General features: G+C 34.5%; 1 protein-coding gene across 2 annotated transcripts in view; it reads left to right on the plus strand.

The window, feature by feature from the left end:
• The window catches only part of LOC125384639, a 225,330-nt gene that overhangs the window by 469 nt on the left and 210,442 nt on the right, over positions 1–14,419 (plus strand). For both annotated transcript variants that reach the window (XM_048409926.1, XM_048409925.1), the window contains exons 3-14: positions 84–184; positions 275–388; positions 470–876; positions 960–1,223; positions 1,298–1,453; positions 7,850–7,890; positions 7,995–8,177; positions 8,251–8,362; positions 8,435–8,655; positions 8,735–8,899; positions 9,044–9,236; positions 9,310–9,547. In XM_048409926.1, coding sequence (XP_048265883.1) covers positions 84–184; positions 275–388; positions 470–876; positions 960–1,223; positions 1,298–1,453; positions 7,850–7,890; positions 7,995–8,177; positions 8,251–8,362; positions 8,435–8,655; positions 8,735–8,899; positions 9,044–9,236; positions 9,310–9,547 — 2,195 coding nt within the window. The remainder of the gene's footprint in view (positions 1–83; positions 185–274; positions 389–469; positions 877–959; positions 1,224–1,297; positions 1,454–7,849; positions 7,891–7,994; positions 8,178–8,250; positions 8,363–8,434; positions 8,656–8,734; positions 8,900–9,043; positions 9,237–9,309; positions 9,548–14,419) is intronic.

Here is a 14,419-nt window from a genome sequence, read left to right on the forward strand (position 1 = left end):
AAGATTATTTTAGGTTATTTATTTTCATTACTAACGAAAGTCTAATTATTATATTGTGAGTAAAATATTAATAATTATTTCAGAATGTGTTTTCTAATCATTCCTTGAGTATCAATATTAGATGGATGGCTATTTTATGTTTCAAAAATGGTGTTGATAAATATTGGAGAAAAAATGCTCCAAAGTAAGTATTCTTTAACGCAATCAAATTTGGCTAATAGTATTAACATCTTAATGTAAATTAATTAATAAATAACATGCATTATTACTACAGTGGAATTGCAGATGACAAAAAGGAATTTCTTAGACAACGTTTAATAGTAAACTTTGAAGAACCTGTAAATCAGTTAGCTATCCAATTGGCAGCTCTCATTGCTAAAATTGCAAGGTAATTGATATTGATTAAATAATTTGCGTTTATTTTTCTCTCTGATTCATAAAATAAGTTAAACGAAATAATGTTGTGCAGATATGATTGGCCTAGAGAATGGCGCTCATTAATTCCAACCTTATTGGATGTTATAAGAGGACAAAATCCTTTGGCCCAGCATCGGGCACTGTTAATATTACATCATGTTGTTAAGTGTTTAGCCTCTAAACGTTTAGTTCCTGGCAGACGACTCTTCCAAGAATTAACCAGTAGTGTGTTCAGTTTTATTCTGAATGTGTGGAATACTTACACAGAATCTTTTCTTATAATGGCATCAAATGGGGCAGACACAAATCAGATACAGGAAGCTTTGGAAAAAGCGTTACTTCTATTGAGAATTCTTAGAACACTTATTGTAAATGGGTTTAATAAGCCTTCAGAATCCCATGATGCTATGTCATTCTTGGAAATTGTTTTTGAACGTGCAAGAACTTGTCTTGAATGTCGTTAGTATATTTCTCCTCTGATACTACCCTTAATATCAGTTATATATTTGTCTCTCTTAATAATGATTTTTATATAATTCTAGGAAAGACATTAATTTCAAGAGGTATACAGATGGAAGTATGCGATAAATTTATAATTCATTTAACTAAAGTATTAATAGGAGTATTAGAAATGCATCCATTTTGCTATGTAGAACTAATACCAACATCATTAGAATTTTCTGTTTTTTATTGTTTCACTGAAGCTGGTCAAGCCCTAGCTTTTGAAAGATTTGTTATACAGTGTTTAAATTTAATGAAAGGCATTTTATTATCTACATACTATAAACCAGCTAAAGTTCTCAAAGGTATATATGATGGATAATGGTATTTTGTAAATTTATGGGTGTGATTTATTAAGCTTGAAAATTTGTTAATACAGATACGAAAAATCCTTTAACGTTGAGAGCAAATCAATTGAGACAAGAATTTTTTACACCTGAAACATTAGCAGAAATTTGTTCAAGGCTGGTAACACATTATTTTCTTTTAACACCTGCTGAATTGGAATTATGGGATACAGATCCAGAAAGTTTTGGTAAATATTTGTATACATACATACATACATATATATATATATATATATATATATATATATGTCGGAGATGAAAGAACACAGGAACCTTCCCTTTGGAACTTTGGGAAGACCCCTAGTATTGTAATTTAGATTTCACCATAGCCGTATTAAGAAACTGTTGTCATTCGATCCGACTGTATTTATTTGAGATTTATGATAGTGAGCTCGGGCTCGAGGCGACAATCAGTCGCCGAACGTAGCCACGGTCAAAGGGATGAACGTTTTGTCTAACATAGGCATGAAGTAATTCTATAGCTCTCCTTAAAAGAAATACTTGGGACAGGGCACGACGGTAAACGTTTCAATGGTTTCTGCCCCGTGGCTCGCCACACGCAGACTTTGTCCTTCGGGTAAGATGATTGCCAGATGCCAACGCATCTCCACAGTATATGTTTAGCTGGGCGAGTACCCGCTACGAATATTAAGTTTCAATTATACAAAGTCTTTCAAATAGACAAATAGCCTGTGCCCCAACTACGGGAAGATAAGAGAAATCTATCCTTCCACGAACGACGCTTCTCGCTAGCAACTTTCCCCAAGGACGGCTAATATTTTTCTCTAACCACCAACATGGAAATTGACCAATTAACAGCAACGTCAATTTCCCTCACCCTTCGAACGAAGACTTTTCTCCACGAATCCGATGATCTCGTGCCCTTAGGCACACCCATCATAGTTTTCTTCGACAGCGTCACCGCGACGGAGAGTCATTCTCTCTAGTGCGATCTCATCAGTAATCGACCTGTCTTTCGTATACGTAATAATTGCCCCTTGCTCTAACATACAGTGTAACTTAGACGCTAACGAAGGGTAAAGTTCGTCATCCCGTTGACCGCGGATTCGTTATTGAGCCTAGGATCATTGTCAATAGCTTCTCGAGTATCTAATTATCGCGATTACTTGTCCAATTCCATCATAGTCATATTTGCACTAGTAAATATCTCCTCTATCGCATAACGATCACATCTAGCGTCAATAGGGATTCGTTTCACGCCCTTAACCCTAACTCTAATCGTAACGCCAACCCGACATCAGAAGTGGGATCAGTGCCGATTATAACAGTGTTAGAACTTACGACCATCGCGCGCGAGTAACCCAGTCGCTAGTGCAAAATCGAGTGTGAAACCTAACAAGTTTTCGCTACCACGTTTTAACCCTTAAAATCGCACGTTCCGACCCCGCTGCACGGGGCGCAACTGTCAACCTGATTATGAAAGAAAACCATAATTTCAATAACAAGTGGCGAGTCGACTTCTACGTACTGGAAGCATCATCGGGTAGATCAAGTCATCTGGGTGAGTCGTTTCCATTTTACTCCGATTCGGGAGCCGAGCGTTCACTAATTAAAGAGTCCGTGGCCTCGAGATTTCTGGCAAAAGAATGACTGACATATTAGTAATGCGAGGAGCAGGAAATACTTGTATTAAACATACGCCTCCCATTTGTTCATCGTGTGTATTAATGATTTTTACATTGAAGACAATTTCTCATGTCCTTGCTGATAGTTATCTAAAATATGATATCGCGATTAGTTGCGGAACTCTAAGTCTGGGTTTTGACGTAACATTACACAAAATAGCCTCGCTATGTGTAAAACAAAAATAATTAATGTCTGTAATGAAACCACTGCAAACGAGATCGTCGTTAATGAAGCTGACACTGATGTACATGGTAATAATAAAAGTCGATCAATTTCTCTTCTCGACAAATTCAAAGATTCATTCGTTACGGATTCCCTACGTATTCGCGTAAATACAGGCCGGTTAGAAATACGATTAATTGATCCTAACATCACCGTACGAGGAAGTTCTTATAGATTTAGTGAGGAGGACCGAAGAGCGGTACGTGAGAAAATAAGCGTTTTAATTAAAGCAAAGATCATAAGGCCTAGTAATTCGCCATTCGCGAGCCTTACGTAACTCGTGAAGAAGAAAGCGGCTCAGATAGATTACGAGTGGTTCCCCGAGAACTAAATCAAAGTACCGTCGCGGATCGGTACCCTTTACTCCTTATTGCGGATCAAGTCGCGAGATTGCAAGAGGCGAGATATTTTATTAGCCTGGATATGGCCAGCGGGTTTCACCAAATTCCTACTTATCCTAATTCAGCGCAGTATACAGCGTTCGTTACTCCCGACAGACAATATGAGTAGATAACGATGCCGTTTGGACTGAAAAATTGCGCCGTCCGTCTTTCGGAGGGCCATTCGCAAGGCCCTAGGCGACCTCGCTCATTCGTACGTTGTTATTTATTTCGATAACGTTCTAGTTATTGCCGACTCGATAGATCAAGCGTTAGGAAGATTGAACACCGTATTAGATACCCTCGTAAAAGCAGGATTCTCTGTTAACTTTGCGAAATGTTCTTTTCTAAAAACATCGGTGCTCTATTTGAGATATGTAATTCATAACGAAGAAGTCCGTCCCAACCCGGGTAAAATACACACCTTAAGTTCTTTACCTGTGCCAACGGCCGCCACACAGTTCAGGCAGTTCATAGGGTTAGCTTCATACTTCCGAAAGTTCATCCCTAAATTCTCACAGGTGATGAAACCCCTGTATGCGCTCATCTCAAATAACAGAAATATAACTTGGACAGATAGGCACGAGAAAATAAGACAACAGGCAGTTTCCGCCCTGACCGACGCGCCGGTGTTAATGATATTCGACCCCAGTTACCCGATAGAACTACATACTGACGCTAGCTCGGAGAGTTACGGGGCGATTTTGACGCATCAAGTCGAAGGTAAAGGCAAAGCAATAGAGTATTACAGCAAAAGAACTACCCTCGCAGAATCTAGGTATAATTCCTACGAACTAGAGACGTTAGCAGTCGTAAACGCAGTCGAGCGTTTCCGTCACTATCTACATGGACGGGAATTTCTTGTCGTCACGGATTGCGACTCGTCGAAAGCGTCGAGTAATAAAGTACATTTAAATGACAGGGACCATCGGTGATGGGCCTACTTGCAGACTTTTGTTTTTGACATTATGTATCTGGAAAGTAAACGGACAGCCCACGTAGATTTCTTCTCGCGAAACCCCGTAGATTTAGACCACCGTAAAATTGATAAAATTGCGGAGAAAGAAATCAATCTGGCCGAAATATCGGAAGACTGGCTACTAGCCGAACAACGTCGTGATTCTCAAACCTTGGAAATCGTCAAGGAATTGCAAAACGATGAGCTCGCGGAAGACACCGCGAATACATACGAATTACGGTCCGGTACTCTTTACCGTAGGATACAAAGAAAAGACAGGACTCTCTGTTTACCTGTAGTCCTAAGAGGTTTTAGATAGTCTGTTATTAACCATGTGCACCAGTCAATTATGCACTTAGGTTGGGAGAAAACGCTCGAGAAACTATACGAGTATTACTGGTTCGAAGGGATGGCGAAGTACGTTCGCCGATTCATTGAGAACTGTCATGCTTGTCAAGTTTCGAAAGCTAGTTCAGGTAAGATACAAGCCGAACTACATCCTATACCTAAGACCAGCATGCCCTGGCATACGGTCCACATGGACATAACAGGCAAGTTGAGTGGTAAAAGCGATTCAAAGGAGTACGTCATTGTTTTGATCAACGTGCTCACTAAATTCGTATACCTGCATCATAATCGTAAGATAGATTTCCATAACACCATTAAAGCGCTTAAATCCGCTATATTTTTATTCGGAAGTCCCTGCCGGATAATAGCAGATCAGGAAAGATGTTCTAAGGGTAAAGAATTTCGAGAATTCTGCGAAAGCAAACGAATTAAAGTTCGCTTGATAGCGACCGGTGCTAGTAGAGCCAATAGACAGGTAGAGCGTGTTATGCGTACATTGAAAATATGTTCACGGTAGTAGAGACGACCGGGCGGTCATGGCAAGACGCGATTGGGGAGATACAATTGGCCCTGAATTGCACCACCAACCGCGTGACTAAGGCGAGCCCACTGAAACTACTAATCGGTAGGACAGCAAGACCGTACGACTTGTTGCTACCTGATAGCGTTGAAGAAAGAGGAATAGACATCTCCGATGTAAGACAACAGGCGACAAAAAAAAAAAAAAAAATATAGCAAGTAGCGCCAAACACGACAAAGAAAGATTCGATAACACCAAAGCTAAAGTGGTTAGGTTTAATGTCGGTGATTTCGTACCACGCAAAAACGAGAAAAGAAACCAAACCAAGCTAGAGCCAAAATTCAAGGGTCCATTCGTAATAGCAGAGATTTTGGAAGGGGATAGATATACTTTAAAGACATTAGATGGCAAACGATCGTATAAATACAGTCATGACAGATTAAGAAAATGCCGAATAGTTGCGTTCCTGCTGAGTTGGACGTCTGTAGTGATGACAATGGCAGTGACAATGACGATATGACTACACCGATCTCAGAGGATCATTAACACTATGACTATGACATGTAACATAGTTACATGTAACATGTAACATAGACATGTAACACAAGCCTAGTGTTACCATACACTAGCACACAAGCCTAGTGCGACCACACACTAGCATTCGATATTTCCACACAAGCCTAGTGTGACCACACACTAGCATTCGATATTTCCACACAAGCCTAGTGCGACCACACACTAGCATTCGATATTCCCACATAAGCCTAGTGTGACCACACACTAGCATTCAGTGTCTCCATACACGCCTATTACATCAATGCACTCGTGTTCAGTGTCTCCATACACTGCACTCGCATTCAGTGTCTCCATACACGCCTATTACATCAATGCACTCGTGTTCAGTGTCTCCATACACTGCACTCGCATTCAGTGTCTCCATACACGCCTATTACATCAATGCACCCGTGTTCAGTGTCCCCATACACTGCACTCGCATTCAGTGTCTTCATACACACCTATTACGTCAATGCACCCACACACGCCCAGTGCGGTAATATGATCCAACAAACTGAGACTCGTCCGTGTACGAAATCGAAAATGATCTGTCATGTCATTACGGTCTGACTGGTAACTCACAAAATGCAACTGGCGCTTTGAATACCAATCATAATGCTACTGACTTTTGTGTTTTTTTTCTTCCCTACTTTATCATTGAACGTCCGATCGAAATTTTTGTTGTTAACCTGGGCCCTTGATCTATTTGGACAGTTAGTTAAACCATAAATAAACTAGTGTAATATAATTTAGCTAAACTATAAAGGAGTAAAATATTAGTCATATCAAGTCTAATGTTGGGAGAACCCAATATTTTAGATCCACCCGAGGACGTGTGATAGTCAGAATGGCCGTGTCGGAGATGAAAGAACACAGGAACCTTCCCTTTGGAACTTTGGGAAGACCCCTAGTATTGTAATTTAGATTTCACCATAGCCGTATTAAGAAACTGTTGTCATTCGATCCGACTGTATTTATTTGAGATTTATGATAGTGAGCTCGGGCTCGAGGCGACAATCAGTCGCCGAACGTAGCCACGGTCAAAGGGATGAACGTTTTGTCTAACAAAGGCATGAAGTAATTCTATAGCTCTCCTTAAAAGAAATACTTGGGACAGGGCACGACGGTAAACGTTTCAATGGTTTCTGCCCCGTGGCTCGCCACACGCAGACTTTGTCCTTCGGGTAAGATGATTGCCAGATGCCAACGCATCTCCACAGTATATGTTTAGCTGGGCGAGGACCCGCTACGAATATTAAGTTTCAATTATACAAAGTCTTTCAAATAGACAAATAGCCTGTGCCCCAACTACGGGAAGATAAGAGAAATCTATCCTTCCACGAACGACGCTTCTCGCTAGCAACTTTCCCCAAGGACGGCTAATATTTTTCTCTAACCACCAACATGGAAATTGACCAATTAACAGCAACGTCAATTTCCCTCACCCTTCGAACGAAGACTTTTCTCCACGAATCCGATGATCTCGTGCCCTTAGGCACACCCATCATAGTTTTCTTCGACAGCGTCACCGCGACGGAGAGTCATTCTCTCTAGTGCGATCTCATCAGTAATCGACCTGTCTTTCGTATACGTAATAATTGCCCCTTGCTCTAACATACAGTGTAACTTAGACGCTAACGAAGGGTAAAGTTCGTCATCCCGTTGACCGCGGATTCGTTATTGAGCCTAGGATCATTGTCAATAGCTTCTCGAGTATCTAATTATCGCGATTACTTGTCCAATTCCATCATAGTCATATTTGCACTAGTAAATATCTCCTCTATCGCATAACGATCACGTCTAGCGTCAATAGGGATTCGTTTCACGCCCTTAACCCTAACTCTAATCGTAACGCCAACCCGACATATATATATTATGTATATATATAAACATTGTACGTACATATATATATGTATGTAGAATGTTTTATATTTCTTATTTATACTGTTTTCAGTTGTCGATGATGGCGGTGAATCATGGAAATATAGCTTAAGGGTAAATATTTTATAGCCAACTATTTACAAATATTTATAAATGTATTATAATTGTAAAATTATACATTTTTATTTACTTTATAATTAATATTTTATTTTCTTTAGCCTTGTACGGAGTGTCTGTTTGTAGTAATTTTCCATCATTTTGGAGAAGTTCTTGTACCAGTTTTAGTTGAATTAATGCAAAGACATCATCAACCAGTTGACCCGAATAATTTGCATGCTATTCTAGTAAAAGATGCAGTATATAATGCAGTTGGTTTGGCTGCATTTGATTTATACGATGAGGTAAGAACAAAATATCACAAAAAAATCAGTGTAAATAGTCAGTCATCCAGTTTATCACGCTTCTATTTACTAGGTAAATTTTGATCAATGGTTTTCAACTACCTTAAAAGAAGAGTTGAAAATTCGAAGTAACAATTATAGAATTATTAGAAGACGAGTATGTTGGCTTATTGGGCGCTGGACAAGTAAGTAAAGTGCAGCTTTTTAAACAAGTAGGATTTATTATGTAATAATCTTGTATTGTAATAAAATTGCAGCTGTTAAGTTAAGTACAGAGTTAAGACCAGAATTATACAAACTTATGGTTGAAGTTTTGAGTCCTGAAGAAGATCTGGGTGTTCGCTTAGCAGCAAGCGATGCTTTAAAACTTGCGATAGATGATTTTCAATTTAATCCGGAAGAATTCTCGCCATATTTAGAACCAGCATTCTCTTTATTATTTTCGCTCCTAAAAGAAGTAAAAGAATGTGATACCAAGGTATGTATGTATATACTGTTATATGTTACTTTTAAAATATTGTTGTAGTTCGCAAAAACATATTTTAAATAATTTTCAGATGTATGTGTTATACGTGTTATCATTTATGATTGAACATGCTGGTAGTGAAATAAACCCACTTGTTGGAGCCCTCAGTTCATATTTGCCAGCACTTTGGCAAGAATGTGAAGAACATAATATGCTAAGATGTGCTATAATTTCAACACTTGTACATCTGGAAAAGGTACATATTTTTTATATTGTTTAATGAATTAAACTATATTAATATAAATCAAATTATTAATTTTGATATTGATAAATCAAATATATAACTCAATGATTTTATTAAAAATTTTAAATAATAGATAATATTTGAATTATTTTTTAGGCTTTAGGTTCTGAAAGCGTCCTTATAGAACCACAAGTAGTAGGTGTTATTGCATTAAGTTGTGACGTCAATCAAAATTGTCACGTTTATTTGTTAGAAGATGGCTTGCGATTACGGTCAGCTTTACTGCAAAATGCAGCTGCACCAACATTGGCTATAACGGAACTGACTAAAAATTTGCCTGCTGTATTAGGTTAGTAAATAATTCTATTTGACTATGATTCTTATAAACATGCAGAAAACTTGATGATCTTTATATTTTTCAGAAAAATCATTTGAACATTTAAAATTATGTTTGTATATAGTTCAAGCATATGTAATATTAAGTCCCCAAGAATTTTTAAGTCAAAGAGGAGCGATTATAATCGAAACACTTAGGCCACTTTTAGGAGATTTGAACTCGGAAGGAGTTGTAATGATAATGACAGTGTTTGAAATGTGTTTATGTGCTTCACCTCGGCAAAGTGCAAAACTTATTAAACCTGTTTTGATAACTATATTTGAGTGAGTATAGTTGCTTCAGTATGTTATAACAAGTTATGCACATTAATATTTCTTTGAATTTTGATAGAAATATGTATAAGGAAGAAGAAGTTACGATGACGATGACTATGTATTTATCTATCGTGGCAACAGAACGTTATACGTTATGTCGTAACAGTATATAACGTTATACGTTGTATCGTAATACTATATAACATTATACGTTATATCGAAATAGTATAGGGTCATACGTTATGTCTTAATACTATGTAACGTTATACGTTATATCGTAATGTGATATAACGTTATACGTTATATCGTAATGTGATATAACGTTATACGTTATATTGTAATACTATATAACGTTACACGTTGTAACTGTATACTACATAACGTTATGCGTTATATCGTAATGTTATATAACGTTATACGTTATATTGTAATACTTCGTAACGTTATACGTTGTAACTGTATACTACATAACGTTATACGTTATATCGTAATACTACATAACGTTATATGATATATCGTAATAGTATGTAATGTTATAAGTTGTAACGGTATACTACATAACGTTATACTTTATATCGTAATACTATACAACATTATACGTTATATCGTAATACTATATAGCGTTATACGTTATATGGTAATACTATATAAAGTTATACGTTATATCGTAATACTGTAGAACGTTATACGTTATATCGTAATACTATATACCGTTATACGTTATGTCGTAACAGTATATAACGTTATACGTTATATCGTAATATTATATAATGTTATTGGTTATATTGTCATGCTATGCAGCGTTATACAATATATCGTAATACTATATAATCCTATACGTTCTAACGGTATACTACATAACGTTATACTTTATATTGTAATACTATATAACGTTATACATTATATCGTAATACTATATAACGTTATACGTTATATCGAAATACTATACAACGTTATACGTTATATCGTAATACTATGTAACGTTATACGTAGTAACTGCATACTACATAACGTTATACGTTATATCGTAATGTTATATAACGTTATACGTTATATCGTAATACTATGTAACGTTATACGTTGTAACGGTATACTACATAACGTTATACGTTATATCGTAATGTTATATAACGTTATACGTTATATCGTAATACTATATAACGTTATACGTTGTAACTGTATACTACATAACGTTATACGTTATATCGTAATATTATATGACGTTATATCGTAATGTCGTAATGTGTTATATCGTAATACTATATAACGTTATACGTTATGTCGTAATACTATACAACGTTATACGTTATATCGTAATACTATATAGCAGTATACGTTATATCGTAATAGTATAGCGTTATACGTTATATCGTAATACTATATAACGTTAAACGTTATATCGTAACAGTATATAACGTTATACGTTGTAACTGTATACTACATAACGTTATGCGTTATATCGTAGTGTTATATAACGTTATACGTTATATTGTAATACTTTGTAACGTTATACGTTATATTGTAATACTTTGTAACGTTATACGTTGTAACTGTATACTACATAACGTTATACGTTATATCGTAATGTGATATAATGTTATACGTTATATTGTAATACTATATAACGTTATACGTTGTAACTGTATACTACATAACGTTATGCGTTATATCGTAATGTTATATAACGTTATACGTTATATTGTAATACTTTGTAACGTTATACGTTGTAACTGTATACTACACAACGTTACACGTTATATCGTAATGTTATATAACTTTATACGTTGTAACGGAATACTACATAACGTTATACGTTATATCGTAATACTATATAGCATTATACGTTATATCGTAATAGTATAGCGTTATACGTTATGTCGTAATACTATATAGCGTTATACGTTGTAACTGTATACTACATAACGTTATACGATATATCGAAATACTATACAACGTTATACGTTATATCGTAATACTATGTAACGTTATACGTTGTAACTGTATACTACATAACGTTATACGTTATATCGTAATGTGATATAACGTTATACGTTATATTGTAATACTATATAACGTTATACGTTGTAACTGTATACTACATAACATTATACGTTATATCGCAATATTTTTTAACGTTATACGTTATATCGTAATACTATACAACGTTATACGTTATATCGTAATACTATATAGCATTATACGTTATATCGTAATAATATAGCGTTATACGTTATGTCGTAATACTATATAACGTTATACATTATATCGTAATACTATATAACGTTATACGTTATATCGAAATACTATACAACGTTATACGTTATATCGTAATACTATATAACGTTATACGTTGTATCGGTATACTACATAACGTTATACTTTATATAGTAATGCTATTCAACGTTATGCATTATATTCTAACACTATACAACGTTATACGTTACATCGTAGTACTATAGAACGTTATACGTTATATCGCAATGATATATAACGTTCTAAGTTATATCGTAATGTTATATAACGCTATACGTTATATCGTAATGTGATATAACGTTATACGTTATATTGTAATACTATATAACGTTATACGTTGTAACTGTATACTACATAACATTATACGTTATATCGCAATATTTTTTAACGTTATACGTTATATCGTAATACTATATAACGTTATACGTTGTATCGGTATACTACATAACGTTATACTTTATATAGTAATGCTATTCAACGTTATGCGTTATATTCTAACACTATACAACGTTATACGTTACATCGTAGTACTATAGAACGTTATACGTTATATCGCAATGATATATAACGTTCTAAGTTATATCGAATTACTATACAACGTTATACGTTATATCGTAATACTATATAGCATTATACGTTATATCGTAATAGTATAGCGTTATACGTTATATCGTAATACTATATAACGTTATACATTATATCGTAATACTATATAACGTTATACGTTATATCGAAATACTATACAACGTTATACGTTATATCGTAATACTATGTAACGTTATACGTAGTAACTGCATACTACAAAACGTTACACGTTATATCGTAATGTTATATAACGTTATACGTTATATCGTGGTACTATGTAACGTTATACGTTGTAACGGTATACTACATAACGTTATACGTTATAACATAATGCTATATAACGTTATGTGTTATATCGTAATACTACATGACGTTATACGATATATCGTAAACATATGTAACGTTATACGTTATATCGTAATGCTATATAGCGTTATACATTATATCGTAATACTATATAACGTTATACGTTATGTCGTAATACTATTTAACGTTATACGTTGTAACCGTATACTACGTAACGTTATACGTTATATCGTAATGTGATATAACGTTATACGTTATATTGTAATACTATATAACGTTATACGTTGTAACTGTATACTACATAACGTTATACGTTATATCGTAATATTATTTAACGTTATACGTTATATCGTAATACTATATAACGTTATACGTTATATCGAAATACTATACAACGTTATACGTTATATCGTAATACTATATAACGTTATACGTTGTATCGGTATACTACATAACGTTATACTTTATATAGTAATGCTATTCAACGTTATGCATTATATTCTAACACTATACAACGTTATACGTTACATCGTAGTACTATAGAACGTTATACGTTATATCGCAATGATATATAACGTTCTAAGTTATATCGTAATGTTATATAACGCTATACGTTATATCGTAATGTGATATAACGTTATACGTTATATTGTAATACTATATAACGTTATACGTTGTAACTGTATACTACATAACATTATACGTTATATCGCAATATTTTTTAACGTTATACGTTATATCGTAATACTATATAACGTTATACGTTGTATCGGTATACTACATAACGTTATACTTTATATAGTAATGCTATTCAACGTTATGCATTATATTCTAACACTATACAACGTTATACGTTACATCGTAGTACTATAGAACGTTATACGTTATATCGCAATGATATATAACGTTCTAAGTTATATCGAAATACTATACAACGTTATACGTTATATCGTAATACTATATAGCATTATACGTTATATCGTAATAGTATAGCGTTATACGTTATGTCGTAATACTATATAACGTTATACATTATATCGTAATACTATATAACGTTATACGTTATATCGAAATACTATACAACGTTATACGTTATATCGTAATACTATGTAACGTTATACGTAGTAACTGCATACTACAAAACGTTACACGTTATATCGTAATGTTATATAACGTTATACGTTATATCGTGGTACTATGTAACGTTATACGTTGTAACGGTATACTACATAACGTTATACGTTATAACATAATGCTATATAACGTTATGTGTTATATCGTAATACTACATGACGTTATACGATATATCGTAAACATATGTAACGTTATACGTTATATCGTAATGCTATATAGCGTTATACATTATATCGTAATACTATATAACGTTATACGTTATGTCGTAATACTATATAACGTTATACGTTGTAACCGTATACTACGTAACGTTATACGTTATATCGTAATGTGATATAACGTTATACGTTATATTGTAATACTATATAACGTTATACGTTGTAACTGTATACTACATAACGTTATACGTTATATCGTAATATTATTTAACGTTATACGTTATATCGTAATACTATATAACGTTATACGTTATATCGAAATACTATACAACGTTATACGTTATATCGTAATACTATGTAACGTTATACGTTGTAACGGTATACTACATAACGTTACACGTTATATCGTAATGTTACATAACGTTATACGTTATATCGTAATACT

Source organism: Bombus terrestris, chromosome 11 (genome assembly GCF_910591885.1).
Source record: "Bombus terrestris chromosome 11, iyBomTerr1.2, whole genome shotgun sequence".
Classification (NCBI taxonomy): domain Eukaryota; kingdom Metazoa; phylum Arthropoda; class Insecta; order Hymenoptera; family Apidae; genus Bombus; species Bombus terrestris.